We start from the raw sequence: 18317 nt of genomic DNA on the forward strand, positions 1-18317 counted from the left end.
TTCAGACCTCCCAGGCGTGGAAACCCTGGCTCCAGCCATGGGACAGGGCATGGACGAGGGGCGTGCGAGTCTTGCACCGCAGACAATGGGCGAAGAAAGAGAGAATGGTGCTACTCTTTCCCTTTGAGTTGCTAGCTATCAGGCTACCTGCCCGCCTCCAACACGGCATCGCTCCCACAGGCGACCCTTCTGTTAAGTGAATCCCCTCTCAGATTTTCTCCTCGTCCCATGGCTCCTCACATCAAGATGGACATGCTTCTTAGCTCGACTCCACAAGAACAACAGACCAGTCAAGTCATGAGGAGAAGTTCAAGCAATCCCTCCCTCATGGAAAAAGAGAAAATGAAGCAACCGCAGTCCGTCAGCACTAAGGTCCAGTCCTCACAGCCATGTTTGCTAATTCCGAACTCCCTGATCCACTCTTGTGTTTTTCCAACTTCAGGATATCTTCAAGAAGAGCATGCAGATGCTCTATGTGAACCCTGAAGGAAGTCACATCGAGGGAGTGGAGGTTTCTGCACCCTGCTGCATGCTGTAGCGCCTCACTTTTCGCAAGCCTCACGTCAAGCTGGATCTCATGGTGGGCATCTCCTGCTTGAGCTTTGCGCTCCTCGCTGTCTTCTACGGGATGATGGGCCGATACGCCATCTGTGCTGTTGTCTCCGTTGTAAGTCTCTTCATCCCAATCATCTCAAGATCTGCCAGCTGACGTTTTAAAGGTGACTGTCACCAGCGTTCTCTCCGACGCTGTCTTCCACGGGTGTACGACTCTTGACCTTATCGATCGATATGTCGCAACAGCAACTGCACTTGTGGTTGGGTACGACTGCTTCCGGTACGATCATCGAGCTTCGGTCTTGTCCCACTGAGCACTTTAAAAGATGGATGTGGGAAAAGCCGGTAGAACTGTCGGTTTGGGTTGTAGCGTTGCCGACACAGGTCTTCCTGGTGAGCTTACATCACTCTTGTTGAGATTCATGCCTGATATGATAGCATCTCCTTGTTCTATCTCACCCGAGTGAAAGTTGCGGTTGTGTGAGCAGGTCGGTGCTGACTCTCTGTTCCCAGTGTATCGTGCCACTATGCTTCCTTGCCAAGTCGAGGAGCTGCCTCATCGGCTCGGAGGAATGGAGGTATGCTCACTCGCTCTGGCACATCATGGCAGGGGTTTGCTGTGTTACAGCGTCTGCTCTGTCGCATTTCTGTTGGAATTCGTAGCTGTCTTATCATTATCCCTTCCCCTCTTGGCAGTAAACCTCTCACCTTCCGGCTGGTTCCTCTTCAGTCTCTCCCCGTGCTCTCCATCCCTGTATACTAAGGCAGTGCTCTCCCTTTCCCTCCATCTCCTCCCTGCCTCCCTCTTTCACCCGGCAGTCTCCTTCCATGTCCTCCTACTCCCACCCACTTCCACGCCTACCTCTTTTTTAAAAACCTCCTAATCTCCTCGCCCCCCCGCCCCCCCACTCGCCCGCCGCTGACTCCTCTGCGGCTGCTAACTAGTCTCTCCTCATCTCGACCTCTCCATCGCACCCGCAATTTCTTGTCACAGCCATGGCCCGGTTTGTAGTTGCGGGCAACACAGTCTTGGATGTACACGTGGAGGAGGACGCAAGTAGTGAGCAGGGAAAGGGTAATCTACCATCTGACGAGGAGAGGTTGGATGGATGGGGATCCAACGTCAGTTTCCTCAGGTGCTCCCTTGCTCCCCTCGAAGCTTTCCTCTGACCTGAGCATGCAGGGCGCCCATTGTGCCCTCGCTGGGAGGGTGCGGAGCGGCGACTTCATGGCTGCTGGCAAAGCTGGGGAACGAGGTTGAGCTCGTGACGAACCTAGGGAGAGACACCTTCGGGATGATGTCAAAGAGTTGGTTGGATGCAGCAGGTAGAGCATGCAGTGTTGCTTGACGTGCCTCTCAACATCAACAGGGGTGAAGGTCGCTCCAAGTCAAGCCAACACAGCCGTGAATGTAATAAGAACTCGAGGCTCACAACGAATGTCGTCCTACTACAGGGGCGGAAAGCTTGTTTGGCAAGAATGCACAAGCTGCATGCCTTGCGGCTGGTTGTACATGTCAGGCTACAGCCTTGTCGACTCAGAGGACGTCAAGGACGTAAGTCAGCGGCCTTCATGAGCTGTCTTGACCCACACTGAAGATGATGGTGCTTGCTCGGCTGAGAAAGTTTGACAAGATCGCGCTCGACACCAGCCCATGGTTTGCAGGCAGGACATCAGCAGAGGAGATGCTTCAGGTACCTCCGCACGTTCGACACGCGGAATAACCGCGAGATGCAGCTGTGGCAGCACATCGATGTCCTGTTGGGAACGGAAGAGGAGCTCTCTCACTGGACGGGAGGAGGGCAGGGGGAGCAACTTGCCCGAGCCTGCTGCAGGCATGGCCCAAAACTCGTCGTCGTCAAGCGCGGAGCAATGGGAGCAGCGTGGGCCACTGCACATGGAGGAGGAGAAGTGAAGGAGAATGAGGCGTGTTCAACCCTGAGACGCTTTCGGGCAGGTCGAGACCGAGACGATCGAAGGAAGGAGCTCGGTGGGAGCTGGAGACTGCTTCAACGCCAGGCTGGTGCGATACTACAGTATGCTGCAGTCCTGCTCTGACAGGTTGCCCGGCAGCTGCACGGGCTAGCGAGGGGAGAGGAGGCACAAGAAGCTGTGAGAGCGGCTGTCAAGGTTGCGACAGAGGTTTGTGATGCTGAGGCGCGGGCTGTGACCTGAGGTGACGCTGCTTGCAGTTGGTGCGAGTGGGGAAGGGGATTGCGGGGATAGAACATAACATTCAACAACTCGTCTAGCTCCTCCTGCTGTCACCTTCACCTCACTCACATATTGGCACCCGTCACGCCACGTGCTCTTTGCCGTCACTTCGCCTGACCTTGCACTAGTGCCCGTGGCCATGAGTTGGGCAGATTCACGTACGCCATGGTGAGCACCAAGAATGCTGGGAACCTCAGGGTCCAAGGGAGGAGGACGCGCCAGCCATACAAGGAGCAAGGAAGGAGAGCTGGGCCGGGCTTTGCCAACAGTCTCCGAACGATCTCAGTGCCTTCTTCGGTCTTTCTCTGTCGGGGATGAACCTTGTTCTTGAGCTTCAAAGCCTTGCGGAGCGCTTCCTGTACCTCCTGCTTGTCCTTCCAATCCACGAGGAAGCCCTGCTCCTCGCCTTCAACCTGGCTGATGTACCCGCCTGCTCTCTGCAAGACGACTGCACAACATCAACTATCAGCACACCAAGCAGGAGCAGGGGAAACAAAGGAGGAGGAACAACACGATGAGATCTTACCAGGTGTTCCGCACAGCAGAGACTCATGGGCCGAGTTCCCGAGGCTCTCGAAGTCAGAGGCAGAAGCATGGATATCTGCTGCCTTGTACATGACTCGCAGCCGATCATGCGACACGAATTCGCGGAGGCAGATCACGCCCTCGTCTGGGTTGTGCATGGCATGTATGGCGTCTGCCGCTCCCGATCCATCTCCATTACCAACGATGGCAACGATGAAGTCACGAGGCTTGTTCGCTACCAACAGCTCGATCCTCTTCTCCGCTGCCCATCGGCCCGCATAGATCATCAGCGGACGATGGGAGTTGCCGCCCGACAGGAGGTCCCTTGCCTTGCGTATCTCCTCGTCAGAGTCCCTCTGCTCGGCATGAAAGGCGCCATACTGGTCGCTCTGCACCATCACTCCGTCACAGCAGATGCCGTGCAGGTTTCTCAGCTTCGCCTGGTATTCTTCAGACCTTGTGTACACCTTGCTTGCCAACGATGCAGTGAGTCTGTCAGTCCAGCTGTAGAGGTACCACCAAACCAACCTCTCAATCCCTTGATAGTACGTTCTCACAACCTGGTCGCTGTCTGTAGTGAAGATGACGAGCGATCTTATCCCCAAGATCTTTGCCATCAACAAACCAAAGGGAATGCACGGAGTATAGCTCCCGGAGACGATCACAAGGTCGCTCTCCTTCAACAGCTTCCAGATTGACTTGAGCGCTCTCCAAGTGGGAAGCATCATAGGACAGTAATCAGTAAAGACAACATCAGCACTCTCATGCTTGCCAGCGGCAAACATCTTCAGCTCGTATCCCTCCCGCACCAGCGCTGCACATAGCTTCTCCCTCATCGCACTGCCGCCTCCTGTGTGACCGGAGAATGTTCCTATCCTGTTGGTGAGGATGAGAATAGATCCCGTCCTCCTCTGCCCTCTCTCTCCCCTCTCTGCTCCTCCCTTGCCCGCCATCGTCTCCGTGTCGCTACTGCCTCCTGCCATGTTACTATTTGAGGCGCACCCCACCCGCCGTTACCCCAAAGTTGTTTCCGTTACCCTAAAGTTGTTTCCGTTACATCAACGAAACGTAGAATGGAACGGCAAGTGTGGCCGTTATCAATCGGGGTGCACCACGTGGATTGGTGTCTTAGGAGACATGGGTGGGGTAGTATTGAAAGGGAAAAGGTGGGTACAAAATTGGAGGAAAATGGGGTGGTCCATGTTGATAATCTTGAGACAGGTGGGGTAGGGGTGAGAAGCAAGGAAAGGTATGGAATGCTAGGGGGAGCGAAGGAGGAGAGAGGTGAGGATGGGGAGGAGAGCGCGGAGAAAGCTTGAGAGACGGGAGAGATGCAGGAGAAATGACATGCAAACTATGCGTAACAAACCTAGATAGATCTAGCCCAGAAAGAAAGAAACAGACAGCTCCAAGAGGAGGCTAATATTTGCATGTTGAAGCTGAAGGATCAAAGAACGCCCGAAAAACTCACCAGCGTTCTCACGGATGATCTTCAGGAGGGAGATTAAAATTGCGTCAATGATGAAGCTCTCTAGCGTCCTCTCACTCGTGTACTTCTTCTCCTGCGCTTCGGTCTCATGGGCTCAAACGTGTAAATTCAAGTGTGAAAACGGGAATAATCCTCGTCACCGGTGAACACATTTGTGGCCTTGAATTGATGTTGAGCACTGGATGACAGGGAAGGGCACAAACCAACGTTCAACGGATGTGGCGTGCCGGGTTTCATGATCGATTCCAAACACGGGCTGACGGAATGCTGCAATCAACACGACATCTGCTATCACACATGGTGATGTTGAACCTTCCTACCTCTGCTGAATTGTGGCTGGGCAGTCAAACGGGGAAGAGTCAGAAGAAAGGGATGGAGATATGCGACAAGGACTTCGAGAAGTGCATGCTGGTACCTGTCGGGGGAGGGAAATGCGATGAGCTCACCTGTCCTCCGGTAGGATAAGTGTGCGAAGCTCAAGGGAAGTACAAGGAGCGACTGCGAGTCTGAAGCCAACATGATGTCAAGTGGAGTGCAGGCGAGCAGTCTGTCCCTACTCTCAGCTCTGACGAGGCTTGTCAGATGTTTGGTTGTCCTGCTTACCAGGTGATGCAGTGTGGTGGAGGTGAATGTCTCACCGTCACACCAGCAATCTCAAGCAGAAGCTTGCACCTGTGAATTGTCCACACAAGACAAGGTCTGCCCTCCACAAGCTTGTGCTGTGCAGCTCTCTCGAGTGTTTTGTTGTTCTCGCGGCGTTTCTCCTCATCTCTTTGCAGACCAACTGACAAACGTTGACAGGCTTTGAAACAACTGAGTGACGAAGACAAAGAGAGACTGATTGTGGAATTTTACAAGAAGCATGACAAGTCAAAGACTGCTGGTGCTTCTCACAACTTGAATATTCGGATCCTTCTTACATGGTTCATGTTCAGAGAAGATAAAGGATATTGTCAAGGGATCAAAAGACAACAAGAAGTTCCTTGCTTTGTGTCGAATGTGTCGTCACAATGTTTCTTTCTCCTCTCTTGACTGGTTTTGAAGGCTGGAGGAGAAATACGGGGAGCACCCCTCTACTTTTCTTTCAGGTACTCGAATATGGGGATGGGTTGACGGAATAACACGACATTAGAGCTGGGCACTGAGAAGGACTCGAATCCTGAGCTCTAGAGACGCAGAATGTGCAGGATGATAGTTTTCGAAGTCATCTGACTCGTCAGACAGTCAGTAGAACACTTCATCTTTCACCATTGACACAGGGAGATAACATTAATGTACAATCGAAAGGAAATAAAAGTTATGATGACAATCATGTTCGAGGATGTATCTTGATTGAACTGAGTGGAGCTGTGCGTCTCTTGTCCTTTCTTGAGTCTTCCCAGCCATCATGTCAGCCACGTCACCGAGACGTGTCAGTTGCACTCACCTCTCTTGTTCAGATTTATCTTCTCCATTTGCTTCTTCGCCCACTGCTGACACTGTTGGAGGAGGAATCAGATTGCTTGCACGCAAAGAGAGGAACCAAACCTCGTTTGTTCGACTTGGTTTGCAATACATGGAAAGGTTCCGAGAAGTACGGAACATCGAGACCCGGTTGACATGCACAAGAATCTGCCAAAATGTCACGAGCAGCTTGTGTCCACAGAATGAATGCAACATGTAAAATCTTGTGCAGATGCTCCTTGAGTTGATCATAAAGCATTAGGTCGTGGTCTGTGAAGAAATCGACCTGGAGGACAATCAGACAACGTGCAAGGTTGTTGTCAGTCGGATCCTCACGTTGGAAGTTTCGAGCGTTTGTTGAGAGTCCCACTTCTTCTTCATCTCCAGCACTTCCTCTCCCACTTCGAAGTCTTGGATCTCCTTGAGGCTCATCTCGAGGATCTGATACTTCTCGATGACAAACTCGTTGATGATTCTGACAGCAGCGTTGACCTCCTCCACTCTCACATCCTCCCGGATGATCTGCGGGATCCCTCGGAACTGATTTGCTGTCAGCTCGTCACAGAAGACGGGGATCTCGTCCTGATCTCTTGCGGCGTTGGAGATGTACAGGTCAGGGTCGCCGAGTTGCAGGAGCGTCTGATAGACGAAGCTGTAGAACAAGATAGAGAAGATCTTCTCCAGTATGTAGATGGGATAGAAAGCCTCCATCGTCCAGAAGAGATTGGTCGGTATGAACCTCGCGTATGCTCCGATGCGATAAGCTTTCGATGCTATGAGAAACACCGCATAGAGGGGAAAGGTGACAGCCAGGTTCCTGAACCTGCTGAGCATGTCGCCGAATCGACCAGATCGCATAAACTTCGTTCTTGTCAGCATGATGAAGATCAAGACGACGGTACAGAGAGGAAAGGAAACTTGCAGGCAGGTCAAGAGGATCACAATCCCGATCTGCGCGCTAAGGGGATCCATGAGACTGTTCAGTCCAATGTCCAGGAAGAGCACCACACACACAGACACGGGGGTGAAGTTATTGGTCAGAAAATCCATTGGCGCAAAGGTTTCACTTTAGTCAGATTACATCCAGGTCAATCATCACGCTAAACCGACCACCCTGCAAACAGATGTGAGAATCTTCGGTAGGTGAAATCCTTCTCCAAGTGTGAAGACCTTGACAACAACCCAATCAACATAAAGTAACTGACTTCGCCCATCACCACCATCCACTCTCCACCCTCTTTCTCTTTTCGAGACCGGCAAGGAGTGCATTAAAATCAATTTCACAACACAAGCAGTCTCTTGTCCAACCAACTATCTCTCTGCTGATTCTATTTCTTTTGCTCTCATTGCCCATGACGCATTCCATCAACGTCAACACGTCGATGATGAAACTTCTCTTCATCTTCCCCCATTTCCCTCCCATTTTCATTCATCTAGAATGCGTTTGAATCATTTCCCCCGCCTAGCCAGGCCTACCCCTACCTACCTCTATGACTGCATGGACCCACCACCCTAACCAACTGGATTATCATACACCACTACCCCTAAGATATCAGGAGAAGGACCCCTGGTCCAAGGTGATCCCCCGCCTAATAGCCCGTGAGATGGAGAGGGAGGGAGGACGGTAGTCGATGCTGGGGGTGACCGGAGGCATGGGAAGCTCGGCAGACGCAAGCGAGCTCAAGAGGGAGATCAAAGCATGGGAGCACTCGTTCGTGAGCGCTCATGGACACAAGCCGAAGCATGAAGATATCCTGAAAGAGAAGAATATCGCTGCGTTGTATCGAGCATACAGCAAACTGACTAATACGATCAAGCAGACCAATGATGTAAAAAGTACAACATTGCAAGCTATCCAAGCAAACCAAAAACAGTGTGACGTTGCCCATTCCAGTAAGAAGATCAATGCCGATACAAATGGGCAGTCGGCAAGCAAAGCTTTGGCGAGCATGGTCCGAACGCTTTTCAATGCGCCGAACGTTTCGTTAAGATTAAGCGGAGGAAGTTTGACGAACAAGAGGCCAAAGAATGATGAGAGCGAGAGAGCGAGGCCTCAACGCAATGAGGGTGGAAATCAAACAAGCCCGGTTTCTTGCGACAATGAGAGCAAAGAACCAAACACAAAGAAAATTTGTCTGCTGACTGTGGCAGAGAAGGGGGAAAGTGTAAGCGAGGTAGATGAGATTCAAGTGCCGACACCTGTGACATGTCGCAAGAGAAATTCTCAACCTTCTTCTCTTCTCCTCATGAGATCTTCATTGAGGAGTCCTCTTTCGGACAAACCTCGCTTGGAGCCAACCGACCTCAATCCGTTTCAGTCCTCCAAGATCTTTGAGGACAAGAAGGAGAGCAAGAAGGCACAAGTTGATGACGATGATAGACCCATCATCTCGACCGTTCAGTCATCGTCAAACAAATCTGCCGATGCTGACACTGAGCGCGAGGCACAGACTCTGTTGTCTATCGTCTCTGATCCGATGGAAGCCCTCGCCTCGATGGATGTCATGCCCAACTACCGCGCGACCATGAAGAATGAGTCGGCATACTTCGAGTCCAAGTTGCATCCTCTGCAGGTCAAACGATCGAAGAAAGAGGGGACGGCGCCGATACGAGAAAACTTTGTGAAGTTGCAGATGAAGGGCAAGAAGAAATTCAAGGGCAGAGGCAGCAGGTCTGGAGGCTGTGTTCCTATGGGAGGAAAGACCAAGAAGTATACTGTTTACAAAGGGAAGGTTAGGTACAAGGGCAAGAACAACTGTCTGAGATGCGGGAAGAAAGGACACTGGGCGAAAGACTGCCCGCTGGTCGTTGGGGACAAGGATGCTGTGGGGGCAGAAGATGAAGAGAAGTTGTACAACATTGTCGATAGTCTAAAGTCAAAGGAGGAGGTGAAGACAAAGAAAGAACATCGTGATCAGAAGGTTGATGCTGAGGGAGAATCTTCTGTGGCGGATGTGACCGGAGAGCACCATGATCCGGGAGAAGCCAGTCCCGCAAGGCAAAAACGTGAGGACGATGACATCCTCTCGACTTTGCAGAATGTTTTCGGTCACTCACAGTTCCTGGAAGGCCAAGAAACAGTCCTGCAGAGGGTGCTGGCAGGAGAGTCGACGCTGTTCGTCTCAGCAACAGGAGGAGGAAAGTCCCTGTGCTTCCAGCTGCCGTCCTGCCACTTGAAAGGATCGATCCTCGTTATATCTCCTCTCCTCTCTCTCATCCAAGATCAGCTCGAGCACATGCCAGGTGGAGTCGCAGCTGCCACCTTGAACAGTACGCAGAGCTACGAGGAGTATCAACGAGTGGTCGAGGGGCTGCGGGCGGGCAAGATCGACATACTTTTCATCGCTCCCGAGAGGCTGATGACCGACTCTTTCCTCTCTCTCGCCTCGTTCCTCCCGCCCTTCTCTCTTGCCTGCGTCGACGAGGCTCATTGCCTGTCAGAGTGGGCCCACAACTTCCGTCCCTCGTGCGCACCCAGAGCTCGATGGCCTGCCAGCTGACTTGACACCGCAGGTACTCGCGGCTGAACATGCTCATCCGACAACACCTCAAGATCCCCACGATACTCGCCCTGACTGCCACGGCCACGAAGGTGATGGAGCGAGACATACGAGACGCCCTCAGCATCCCCGAGGAAGGGACTGTGCGGGTCGGGATAGTCCGCCCCAACCTCTTCCTCTCGGTCTCTCGGGAGCAGAGCAAACGGTCTGCGCTGGTTCAGCTTCTGCGAGAGGACAAGTGCTTCAGCAAAGGCAGTGTAAGCTACCTCTTCAATGGCGTGCTCACCTCCCTCCCTCCCTCCCTCGCTTCCTTCCTTCCTTCCTTACCTTCCTCCCTCTCTCCCTCCCTCCCTCCCTCCCTCTTTGACATCCTCCTCTCCCTTCTCACTTAGTTTGCAGGTCATTGTCTACTGTCAGCTCCGGTCTGAGTGCGAGGAAGTCGCCAAGTTGCTCTCCTACCACAAGCTCTCCGCCGATTTCTATCATGCTGGTCGACCACACAAGGACAGACAAAGAGTGCAGAACAAATTCTTCGACGGCAAGCTTCGGGTGCTTTCCTCTTCTTGTCCCCTCATTCCTTCACATACCGTCTTCCTCTCCTCTCCTCTCCTCTCCTCTCCTCTCCTCTCCTCTCCTCTCCTTTCCTCTCTCCGTGTCCCCTTCACTGTTTTCCTCATCTTCTCATTTTTCAACCATCTGAGCAGATAGTCGTCGCAACAGTTGCCTTTGGGATGGGGATCGACAAGCGTGATGTGCAGGGAGTGATCCACTTCAGCTGCCCCGACAGCATCGAGAGTTACGTGCAGGAGATCGGAAGGGCAGGACGAGACGGACGCGAAGCTTTCTGTCATCTCTTCTACGACTTCGACGACTTTGAGAGGAAGAAAAGTTACGCGTATTCCGATGGCATCGAGCGAATGAACGTGAGGCCAACTCCTTCCTACTCTCCTTTCTGCATCCTCCTCCTCCTCCTCTTCCTCCTCCTCCTCCTCCTCCTCCTCCTTCTACCTCCCCCTCCCCCTCTCCTCCGCTTCTCTGCCTGCTCTCCTTCTGATCCTCCAACTCTCCGCAGGTAGAGGCCATGATCAAGTATGTCCTCAAGGACAAGTCGGCAGGGACGATGGTGGCAATCCCCGAGGACCACGATGTGGAGTTCGACGCGAGCAAGGAGTGCATGTCGACCGTCCTGTCCTTCCTCGAGCAGGAGGAGGTCATTGACAACCACAACGGCTCTCTGCTCGACTGCTCCCTCTCCTGCATCTCTGAGAAGGGTCAGGACCTTCTCCTCTCCAGCCGAGCTGTTTCCGCCATCATGGGCTCCGCCAGGCCCACCAACGGCCAGTGGAAGTTCTCTCCTGTCACTATTGCCAACCTCACGGGCATGTCGCCCTCCGCCGTCCTCTCCGAGCTCCGCAAGTTCTCCTCGCAGCGGCTGATCCGCCTGCAGGCCGACAGGAAGTGCTTCGTCTGCTGTGTCCGCAAGGCTACGAGCGACGAGGAGCAGGAGGAGCTTGTCGACCGCATCCTCTCCCGCCTGCGCGGCCTGGAGGAGCGACAAGTCCGTCGAGTGCTGACGCTTGAGAGGATGATGGAGGAGGCTGATAAGATTCCCTCCCGCAGCCCCGAGCAGCACGTGGCTCTGTCAGAGGCGGTCGGGAGGTACTTCGACTCAGCCGGGCAGGAGGAGGAGGCAAAGAAGGTGCAGGACATGCGAGGAGAAAAGTTCCTGCGAGGTGACATCATCAGCTTCTTGCACAGCTTTGCGGGAAGTCACAAGCTCTTCAACGGGCGAGTGATCGCCCGCATCTTCCATGGCCTCCCCAGCCCAGCCTTCACAGCTAGGATGTGGCAGAGGAACAGTAGCTGGGGGAGGTACAAGAGCATCGACTTTGAGCGCATCAAGGAGCTAGCAGAGGAGTTGATCAAGAAGCGATAATAGTGACAAGTGAATATGCTATCAGGCACCAAACAATCTCTTGCTCCCTCCCCTCCCTCTTCCCTCGTCCACTCTCTCCCCGCTCTCTCCCTCGTCTACGAGATGCTGCACGACTTGGCTCCGCTCCTCTTCTTGCATGCCTTCTCCTTGGGGTTGTTCGGGAGTTGCATGGCTCGGAGCCTCGCCACAAGCTCCGCAGCCGTCGGTCGCTGGTCCGCAATTCCGTGCCATGCGGACGCCATGAGGGCGGCGAGGGGCTTGTAGGAGATCTCCTCCAGGTCCGGACGGAGGTCGAAGTGGCGGGTGGCGGCATCGAGGAAGTCTTGCTGCACCTTCCCCATCAACGGCCTCTCGCCCGTGCACATGAACCACAAGACGAACGCGTAGCTGTAAACGTCCACCTTCTCCGTGTAGGCCTCGGACCGCATGACCTCAGGCGCCATGTAGCGGAGGGTCCCCGTCACCCCCGTCATCCTGTACGTCCCGTCCGACGAGTTGGCGTCGAAGATCTTGCTGAGACCGAAGTCTGAGACCTTAAGATGCCCCTCGGCCGTCAGCAGGAGGTTTCCTGGCTTGAGGTCCCGGTGGATCACGGACGGCTGGCAGCCATGGAGGAAGCAGAGCGCCATGGCCAACTCGAGGGCCCAGCGGTGAACGACGACGACAGAGGGCCGCCATGGCGCGCTCTTCTCCGCCCGCTTCTTCTCGTACTCGTCCTCCAGCGACCCCCCGTCAAGGTACTCGCTCAGAATGATCTTGGGCTCTCCTTCCAGGCAGGCACCGAGGAAGAGCACGAGGTTAGGGTGCCTGAGCTGCGAGAGGACTTGAATTTCGTTCTGCGGGGGAAGGGTCAGGAATGGAAATGCGGACGACTGGGGTAAAGGAGGCGATCGCCAGGCAGAAGCGAGGAAGACGAGGAGGAAGGGGAGGAACAACACAGCAGCAGGAGGGGGGGTGAGGAGGAGAAGAGAAAGATCAAGGCGCAAAGGATCTGCATGCCTGGAAGTCAAGGTCATCTGTCATCGATTCCCGATTCTTCAGCACTTTGCAAACGACTGGCATTCCTCTCCAGTCGGCTCGCAGCACGTAGCCCTGCTGCCCCTCTCCCAGCAGCTTCCCCATCTTCACCTCCTCCCTATTCACATTCCACTTCTCAGCTCGTGCTCGGATGCTCAGCGGCTTCGCGCGGTAGCTCTCAGCCTCCACCTGCCCTCGTCATCAGCACATGCCCCTCCTCCACCCACCGCCCTCTCCCTTGCCCTCATTTCACCACTCCCACTCCCCTCAGTACAAACACCTCCTCCACCTCCTCCTCACCTGAGCCTTCACAGCTTCGATCTTGTTCTCCATGCACGCCCCGGCATCAAACAAGAGCTGCTGTACCCGGGTGTGCCCTCCCCTCACAGCGTCCTTGAGCGGACTCGCTCCCCACCGGTCCACACACATCACGTTGGCTCCGCACTGGATCAAGAACTCGACGACCTTGTCGTGCCCCTCAGCAGCTGCCAGATGCAGCGCAGAGCGACGGTCGTAGTCGCACGCGTTCACACTCGCTCCCTTCGCCACGAGATTCTTGATCTGTGCCAAGTCGCCCTTGGCGGCAGCGTTGCACATCCTGTCACCATGGTCCTTGTGGTCAGAATGATCGTCCTGCTCTCCTCGTCCTCCGGCGTTCCTCAGGATCGTCTGAACCTGCGAGTGACCTCCTCGGATAGCGTCTTTCAGAGGGTCGCCTCCCCATCTATCTGTACAATTTACATTCGCCCCATAGATTACAAGGAAGGCAACAACTTCATGATGCCCCTCAGCGGCTGCCAGATGCAGCGCAGAGCGACGGTCGTAGTCGCACGCGTTCACACTCGCGTTCTTGGTCACCAGGCTCTTGATCTCCTCCAGATCGCCTCTGCTCGCTGCCTTGCACATCCTCTCCCCCATTGTCATCCCATGGTCCGAGTGCTCGTCGCTCAGGCCCAGGGCTCCTGCTTCCTTGAGCAGATCCGTCACTTTCTTGTGGTTCCCGCGCATAGCGTCCTTTAGAGCGTCTCCTCCCCACCTGTCCTTGGCGTTGATGTCTGCCTGCTTGCTCACAAGGTACTCCACCACGTCCAGATGTCCTTCAGCAGCAGCAAGATGCAGAGCCGTCCTCTGATCGTACAGGCACGCGTTCACGCTAACTCTGCACTCTATCATCCCTCTTACAGCCTCCAGGTCACCCTTTGCCGCAAACCCGCACAGCTGCTGCCCGAGCGCCTGCTGGTCTGCCTCGTCGATCTTCGCGCCGTGCTGCAGCAGCAGGTCTCGCACAGCCGTGTGACCTCCGACGGCCGCGTCCTTGAGAGGATACCCGCCCCACCGATCCTTGACGTTGACGTTCCCTTTCTGTGAGATGAGATACCTCACCACCTCCACGTGACCCTCAGCTGCGGCCAGGTGCATGGCGTATCGCTTGTCGTAGTCGCACGTGTCCACGCTTGCGTTCGACTCCACCAGCTGCTTGATATGCTCCAGATCTCCTTCCGACGCCGCTTCGCACAGGATCTTTCCCAGAGCTCTCTCCCGCTTTGACGCTGAGGTGTCGGTGGAGTTGGCAGACGAGTTGTCGAGAGATTCCATTGCGAGCAGAGCAGACATGTTATGTGATGTTCTTGAAAGTTTGACGGCTGCCAATTGGAGGAGAGAAGGCGGAGAAACAACGATTACTGTGCACACATTGCTTTACCCCGACCTGCAACATGGTCAGTCCATAACTGCCACAGGACATGACAGGACAGGACAGGAAGCGTGAAAAAAATAAATAGCCAACACAACTACTGTAAGAAAATTTCTTCAAATGACAACCGACTATACCCTAACTGTGATGTTCACGTCCCATGGACTTGCTCGAACGGTCGTTGGTCGTTGTCTCACTCGCTGGCAGTCATCATCAACACACCCTAAAATTACCTTCGCCTCCATAAAGTCTTCATCTTCGTCATCTTCATAATCATCATAGTAATCATCAACTCTATACATTGAAAATCACGTATCATCGCACATTTCTGCACCCCTCAAAGAGTTCAAAAAATCGAAGGGGCACTGGTGTTTCTTGCATCATGAAGAAATCTTCTAGACCAGCGCATCCTTAGACACAACATCAACTACATCATTCAGCCTTCTCTGCTTCATCCCCAGCTCTCTCCTCCCCCCTGCCCAGCCTCCCATGTCAAGCACCGCTTGGTCTGCATAGTAGTAACTGCTAGTACAAAAAGTCTCGTGCACTATTACACTTTTGGGTTTTTAAAAAATACGAAAATACTCTTTGTCGATTTATATAACTAATTTTTAATGGATCTTTTCGATTACGTACCCGTTCAACGGAGTTTAGAAAAAAATTACTGATTTATTTTGGTAGAAAGATACAACTCAATTGTATATAAAAGTTTTTTGAAGACAAGAATTATCTTTTAGGTAGTTTTATCTTTTGTTGTTCAATCGACTCCCCAAAATGAGGAGAGGGCCACCCCTACCCCACCACAACCTTCTCAATGACCCCACCCTGACAATAGTTTCTCGGTCATTGTTGACTCTTGCAAGGGCCCACCCCCAGTTCCTCATGACCCCACCCCACCCCACCATTGGGACCATCCTCGATCTATCGCCTTGGTGGGTGGTATTTCGGGGTTGGAATAACTTATAGTTTTGATTTTTGTTGCCTCAGTTTTGTGACCCCCCTCTTCCAGGTTCAAGGTACCCCTGGTCAACAAGGAGACCTTTCACCTGCCCTCATCTCCACTATGATCCCCACCAACCTTCCGACGTGACGAGGAGGCGGTGTAGTCAAAAATTGTCAAACAAAGATGTAATTTGAATTATTGAATATGGATATTTGAAATTTTCAGATCAATGTTCGCCACTTGCCAAATCTGTTTAAGCTGTTTCGATTTTCAGCGGCGGCCGGCCCGGGCCGCTCACACCGCCGCACGGTCCCGCTCAGCCCGGCCGCGGCCCCGCGTTCCGACCGGGGAGTCGCCGCCCGGGGGCCCGATACGACGTGAGCTTGAGTCTCTTCAGCCTTAAATGAAAGCCGGCAACTGGCAAGTCAGGCGAGTCGGTGGCACTCGTCGGAGTGACACAGGCCGGCCGCTCAGTCACCGCCGGCGCCGGGTGTGACAGTGGCCCGGCGGCGGGCCGGGGACTCGGTCCCGGCGGACTCCGGGAGTCTGCCAGGGGCCCGGCGGCCCCGCGCCCGGGCGGGCCACTGCACCCCGGTCACCGGGTGCGGCCTCAGGCTGGGACACTCCGAGGCTCACTCAGGCCCGATGCCTGGCCAACGGTCACCGGGTGCCAGCCTGGCCGCTGACGGTCGCTCCGGGACGGGAGTCGGGCGGGGCAAGAGGCTCGCGGCCCGGGCCTCCGGACCGACTCTCCGACGCCGTGACTCCGGACCGGGACCGAATCTTCACTCAAAGTTAAGTTAGAAATCAGTACCGGGCGAGGACCCAGCTTTACTCAACTTGAAGTGAAGTTAAAAGGCGAGGACAATCAGGAACCCTCACTGAGTCAGTTTTCGTTACCTCCCTCTGAGGCGGGGCCTACTCTTGCCGTCAACTTTCTGCAAGCCAGTGGATTTTGACCACGGCGTGGCCTGAGATGCTCTGGCAGGGCCCGGGGTGGTACCGTACCCCATCAGTGAGTTGACTACCCCTGACAAGTCTCTTTTAAAAGGGGGTCTTAAGACTACCCTACCTAGCAGAGGACTTGTAATATTCAATAGCCTGTGCGGAATACTACCGCCCTAAGAAACTGCACCACCCTCTTTGAGCGACATACCCCTTCATAATTAAAAGTACCGGTCATTTTCACTTGTCTCCACCCACTTTCAAAGGCAGCCATATGTGAAAAATCGAATCATGACCCCTTACATGATGACCCCTACCTCCTCCGGGCACAGCGAATTCCAATCCATCCCACCAGGGGATCAGGTTTCCGGGCACGACAATGAGCGGCGGTGAGATAATCATGCGCACTGCGCGAGTCGATGGAGGCCGCTGGAGGAGGAACGTGGAGGAACGTGAAGCTCAAACGAGAGGACGTTGAGACAGATAGCACTACAGAGGAAGAAGAAATGAGCAGAGTTCTTGCTATGCGACAATGAAGCAAGTTGAAACATGCCGCCCTCTTGGAAAATGTGATGCTGAAACCATGCAGGCTAGAATCGATAGAAGGCAATTTAGCAAAAAGCATCTATTTAACCATCATGATGATTGTTCCTTTGTTTGACACAATTTCTTTCAGTCCTTGGAACTTCGATCATGCGGCGAGTTGAAGCTTGAAAGGACAGCTGCTCCGACATCTGGTATTCTGTCAGTCGTTGAGTGGCAGAATGAAGGACACCAACAAGATTCCGTCAATACTGTTGAATCGATTCAAGACATGCTGGTCCAAAGTGAATGATGTTGTAAAATCTTTCCAATCAGACGGAAAGAAGCACTGGTCTAAACAAGTTTTCTTGAATTTCTGTACGAAGATCGGTTGTAACCTCCTCGAAAAGGAGATAAATGAAATTTTTGACAATTACGCTGTAAACGAGCAACTCAACTATGCAAGATTGATCGAAGATGCTAAAGATATCATCTATCCTCAGGAAGCTGTATCATTTGTATTTTGCGAAGATTGAATGTTTGACGGAATCGCAGGTAGGCGTTGGGGCTCTCCTTCAATCTGGGGGGGACAATCACAAGGCTCGGTCAGGACGAGCCATCAACATCCCTCTGTTGCAGGCAGGATGGAACAACAGGCATCATCAAGCCATGGATAGCTCTAATGAGGGGCAGACGTGCATACAAAATGTGTTGGAGGGCAAATTCTACCATGAAAAACACCCCAGTGTTACGACCAAAGACTTCTGTAGAGGATCTCGGGGTGCTGAGATTGACAAGAAGCTGAATCAGCCGCTGGTCAAATCGCTGATTGAAGGTGAGTACTACTTCACCAAGTACGACCATGTCGCCAAGAACCGGAAGCACACCAACTTCATCTCTCAGAACCGAAGGCTCGCTGCCGACTACTCTCAGTTCATGATCGATGCCCGAAGAAGCATGCACGAGCTGTCTATGGACCCCTCCAGAACTGCAACTCCTCAGATCTCAGTTCCCTTGGCAAAGTACTCGAGATTGCGCAAGTCAACTTCAAGGCAGTCATACGACTATGGCTCCCAGTCGTTGCTGTCCTTGAGCATGTACCCCAATTCTGGCTCGGAGGTGGGGTCGCAAAGAACGAGCAGGAGAGGAGGGAGCATACGCCTTGGAAAGAGCGACCACACCGTGACACATACTATCGGCAATACCAGATCGATCTCGAGGAGACCTCAATCTGCTACACATTTGCGAACTGAAATAGCAGACTTTTCATTCGACGAAGGGCATTCCAAACCTGTATCGAGGTCCCCCGGACATGTTCAGGTGACGTTGAATTTCCCTAGGGGTCACGACTGAAGTTATGTTGCACCAGCCATCAATGTTGCCCCCTCCACCACGATATGGTGTGGACAAGAAGATCTTGGCAGATGCTACTGCTGTGGCCAGAAGTAGAATTAACGGGGTTAGACTTGACCCTGAGACAAGGCGAGCGAAATGATTTAGACATTCGTTGTTTCAAGGAAAATCTCGTTGGAAGA

General features: G+C 53.4%; 8 protein-coding genes across 8 annotated transcripts; 4 read left to right on the plus strand and 4 right to left on the minus strand.

Moving 5' to 3' along the window:
- Nucleotides 1–252: 252 nt before the first annotated feature.
- On the plus strand, nucleotides 253–2807 carry GUITHDRAFT_110854 (hypothetical protein; the record flags this gene model as incomplete). Its single annotated transcript, XM_005830048.1, has 13 exons — nucleotides 253–372; nucleotides 443–511; nucleotides 557–667; nucleotides 720–835; nucleotides 882–948; nucleotides 1069–1133; nucleotides 1739–1881; nucleotides 1926–2110; nucleotides 2154–2249; nucleotides 2302–2466; nucleotides 2513–2578; nucleotides 2629–2697; nucleotides 2748–2807. The coding sequence occupies 13 exons, from the start codon at nucleotides 253–255 to the stop codon at nucleotides 2805–2807; spliced, it is 1332 nt and encodes a 443-aa protein (XP_005830105.1).
- A 66-nt stretch (nucleotides 2808–2873) lies between these two features.
- GUITHDRAFT_163933 (hypothetical protein) lies at nucleotides 2874–4247 on the minus strand (the record flags this gene model as incomplete). The annotated part of the gene is made up of 2 exons (XM_005830049.1): nucleotides 2874–3217; nucleotides 3296–4247. 2 exons carry the CDS (start codon nucleotides 4245–4247, stop codon nucleotides 2874–2876), a joined length of 1296 nt encoding a protein of 431 aa, XP_005830106.1.
- Nucleotides 4248–4815: 568 nt separating this feature from the next.
- Nucleotides 4816–5591, plus strand: GUITHDRAFT_140707 (hypothetical protein; the record flags this gene model as incomplete). The annotated part of the gene is made up of 5 exons (XM_005830050.1): nucleotides 4816–4925; nucleotides 4973–5083; nucleotides 5128–5239; nucleotides 5366–5408; nucleotides 5563–5591. The coding sequence occupies 5 exons, from the start codon at nucleotides 4816–4818 to the stop codon at nucleotides 5589–5591; spliced, it is 405 nt and encodes a 134-aa protein (XP_005830107.1).
- Nucleotides 5592–6523: 932 nt separating this feature from the next.
- GUITHDRAFT_163934 (hypothetical protein) lies at nucleotides 6524–7342 on the minus strand (the record flags this gene model as incomplete). Its single annotated transcript, XM_005830051.1, has 1 exon — nucleotides 6524–7342. Exon 1 carries the CDS (start codon nucleotides 7274–7276, stop codon nucleotides 6524–6526), a length of 753 nt encoding a protein of 250 aa, XP_005830108.1. The 5' UTR covers nucleotides 7277–7342.
- A 1901-nt stretch (nucleotides 7343–9243) lies between these two features.
- RecQL4 (RecQL4 DNA/RNA helicase) lies at nucleotides 9244–10652 on the plus strand (the record flags this gene model as incomplete). Its single annotated transcript, XM_005830052.1, has 4 exons — nucleotides 9244–9692; nucleotides 9740–9983; nucleotides 10126–10275; nucleotides 10431–10652. Coding segments are annotated over 4 exons (1065 nt in total), but the record flags the coding sequence as incomplete, so codon positions are not given.
- A 1014-nt stretch (nucleotides 10653–11666) lies between these two features.
- Nucleotides 11667–12332, minus strand: GUITHDRAFT_153360 (hypothetical protein). The gene has a single exon (XM_005830053.1). The coding sequence runs from the start codon at nucleotides 12289–12291 to the stop codon at nucleotides 11758–11760; it is 534 nt and encodes a 177-aa protein (XP_005830110.1). The 5' UTR covers nucleotides 12292–12332; the 3' UTR covers nucleotides 11667–11757.
- Nucleotides 12333–12946: 614 nt separating this feature from the next.
- On the minus strand, nucleotides 12947–14275 carry GUITHDRAFT_73307 (hypothetical protein; the record flags this gene model as incomplete). The annotated part of the gene is made up of 2 exons (XM_005830054.1): nucleotides 12947–13277; nucleotides 13896–14275. 2 exons carry the CDS (start codon nucleotides 14273–14275, stop codon nucleotides 12947–12949), a joined length of 711 nt encoding a protein of 236 aa, XP_005830111.1.
- Nucleotides 14276–17259: 2984 nt separating this feature from the next.
- GUITHDRAFT_110860 (hypothetical protein) lies at nucleotides 17260–18277 on the plus strand (the record flags this gene model as incomplete). The annotated part of the gene is made up of 2 exons (XM_005830055.1): nucleotides 17260–18102; nucleotides 18152–18277. 2 exons carry the CDS (start codon nucleotides 17260–17262, stop codon nucleotides 18275–18277), a joined length of 969 nt encoding a protein of 322 aa, XP_005830112.1.
- Nucleotides 18278–18317: the final 40 nt, after the last annotated feature.

Source organism: Guillardia theta (genome assembly GCF_000315625.1).
Source record: "Guillardia theta CCMP2712 unplaced genomic scaffold GUITHscaffold_48, whole genome shotgun sequence".
Taxonomy (NCBI): Eukaryota; class Cryptophyceae; order Pyrenomonadales; family Geminigeraceae; genus Guillardia; species Guillardia theta.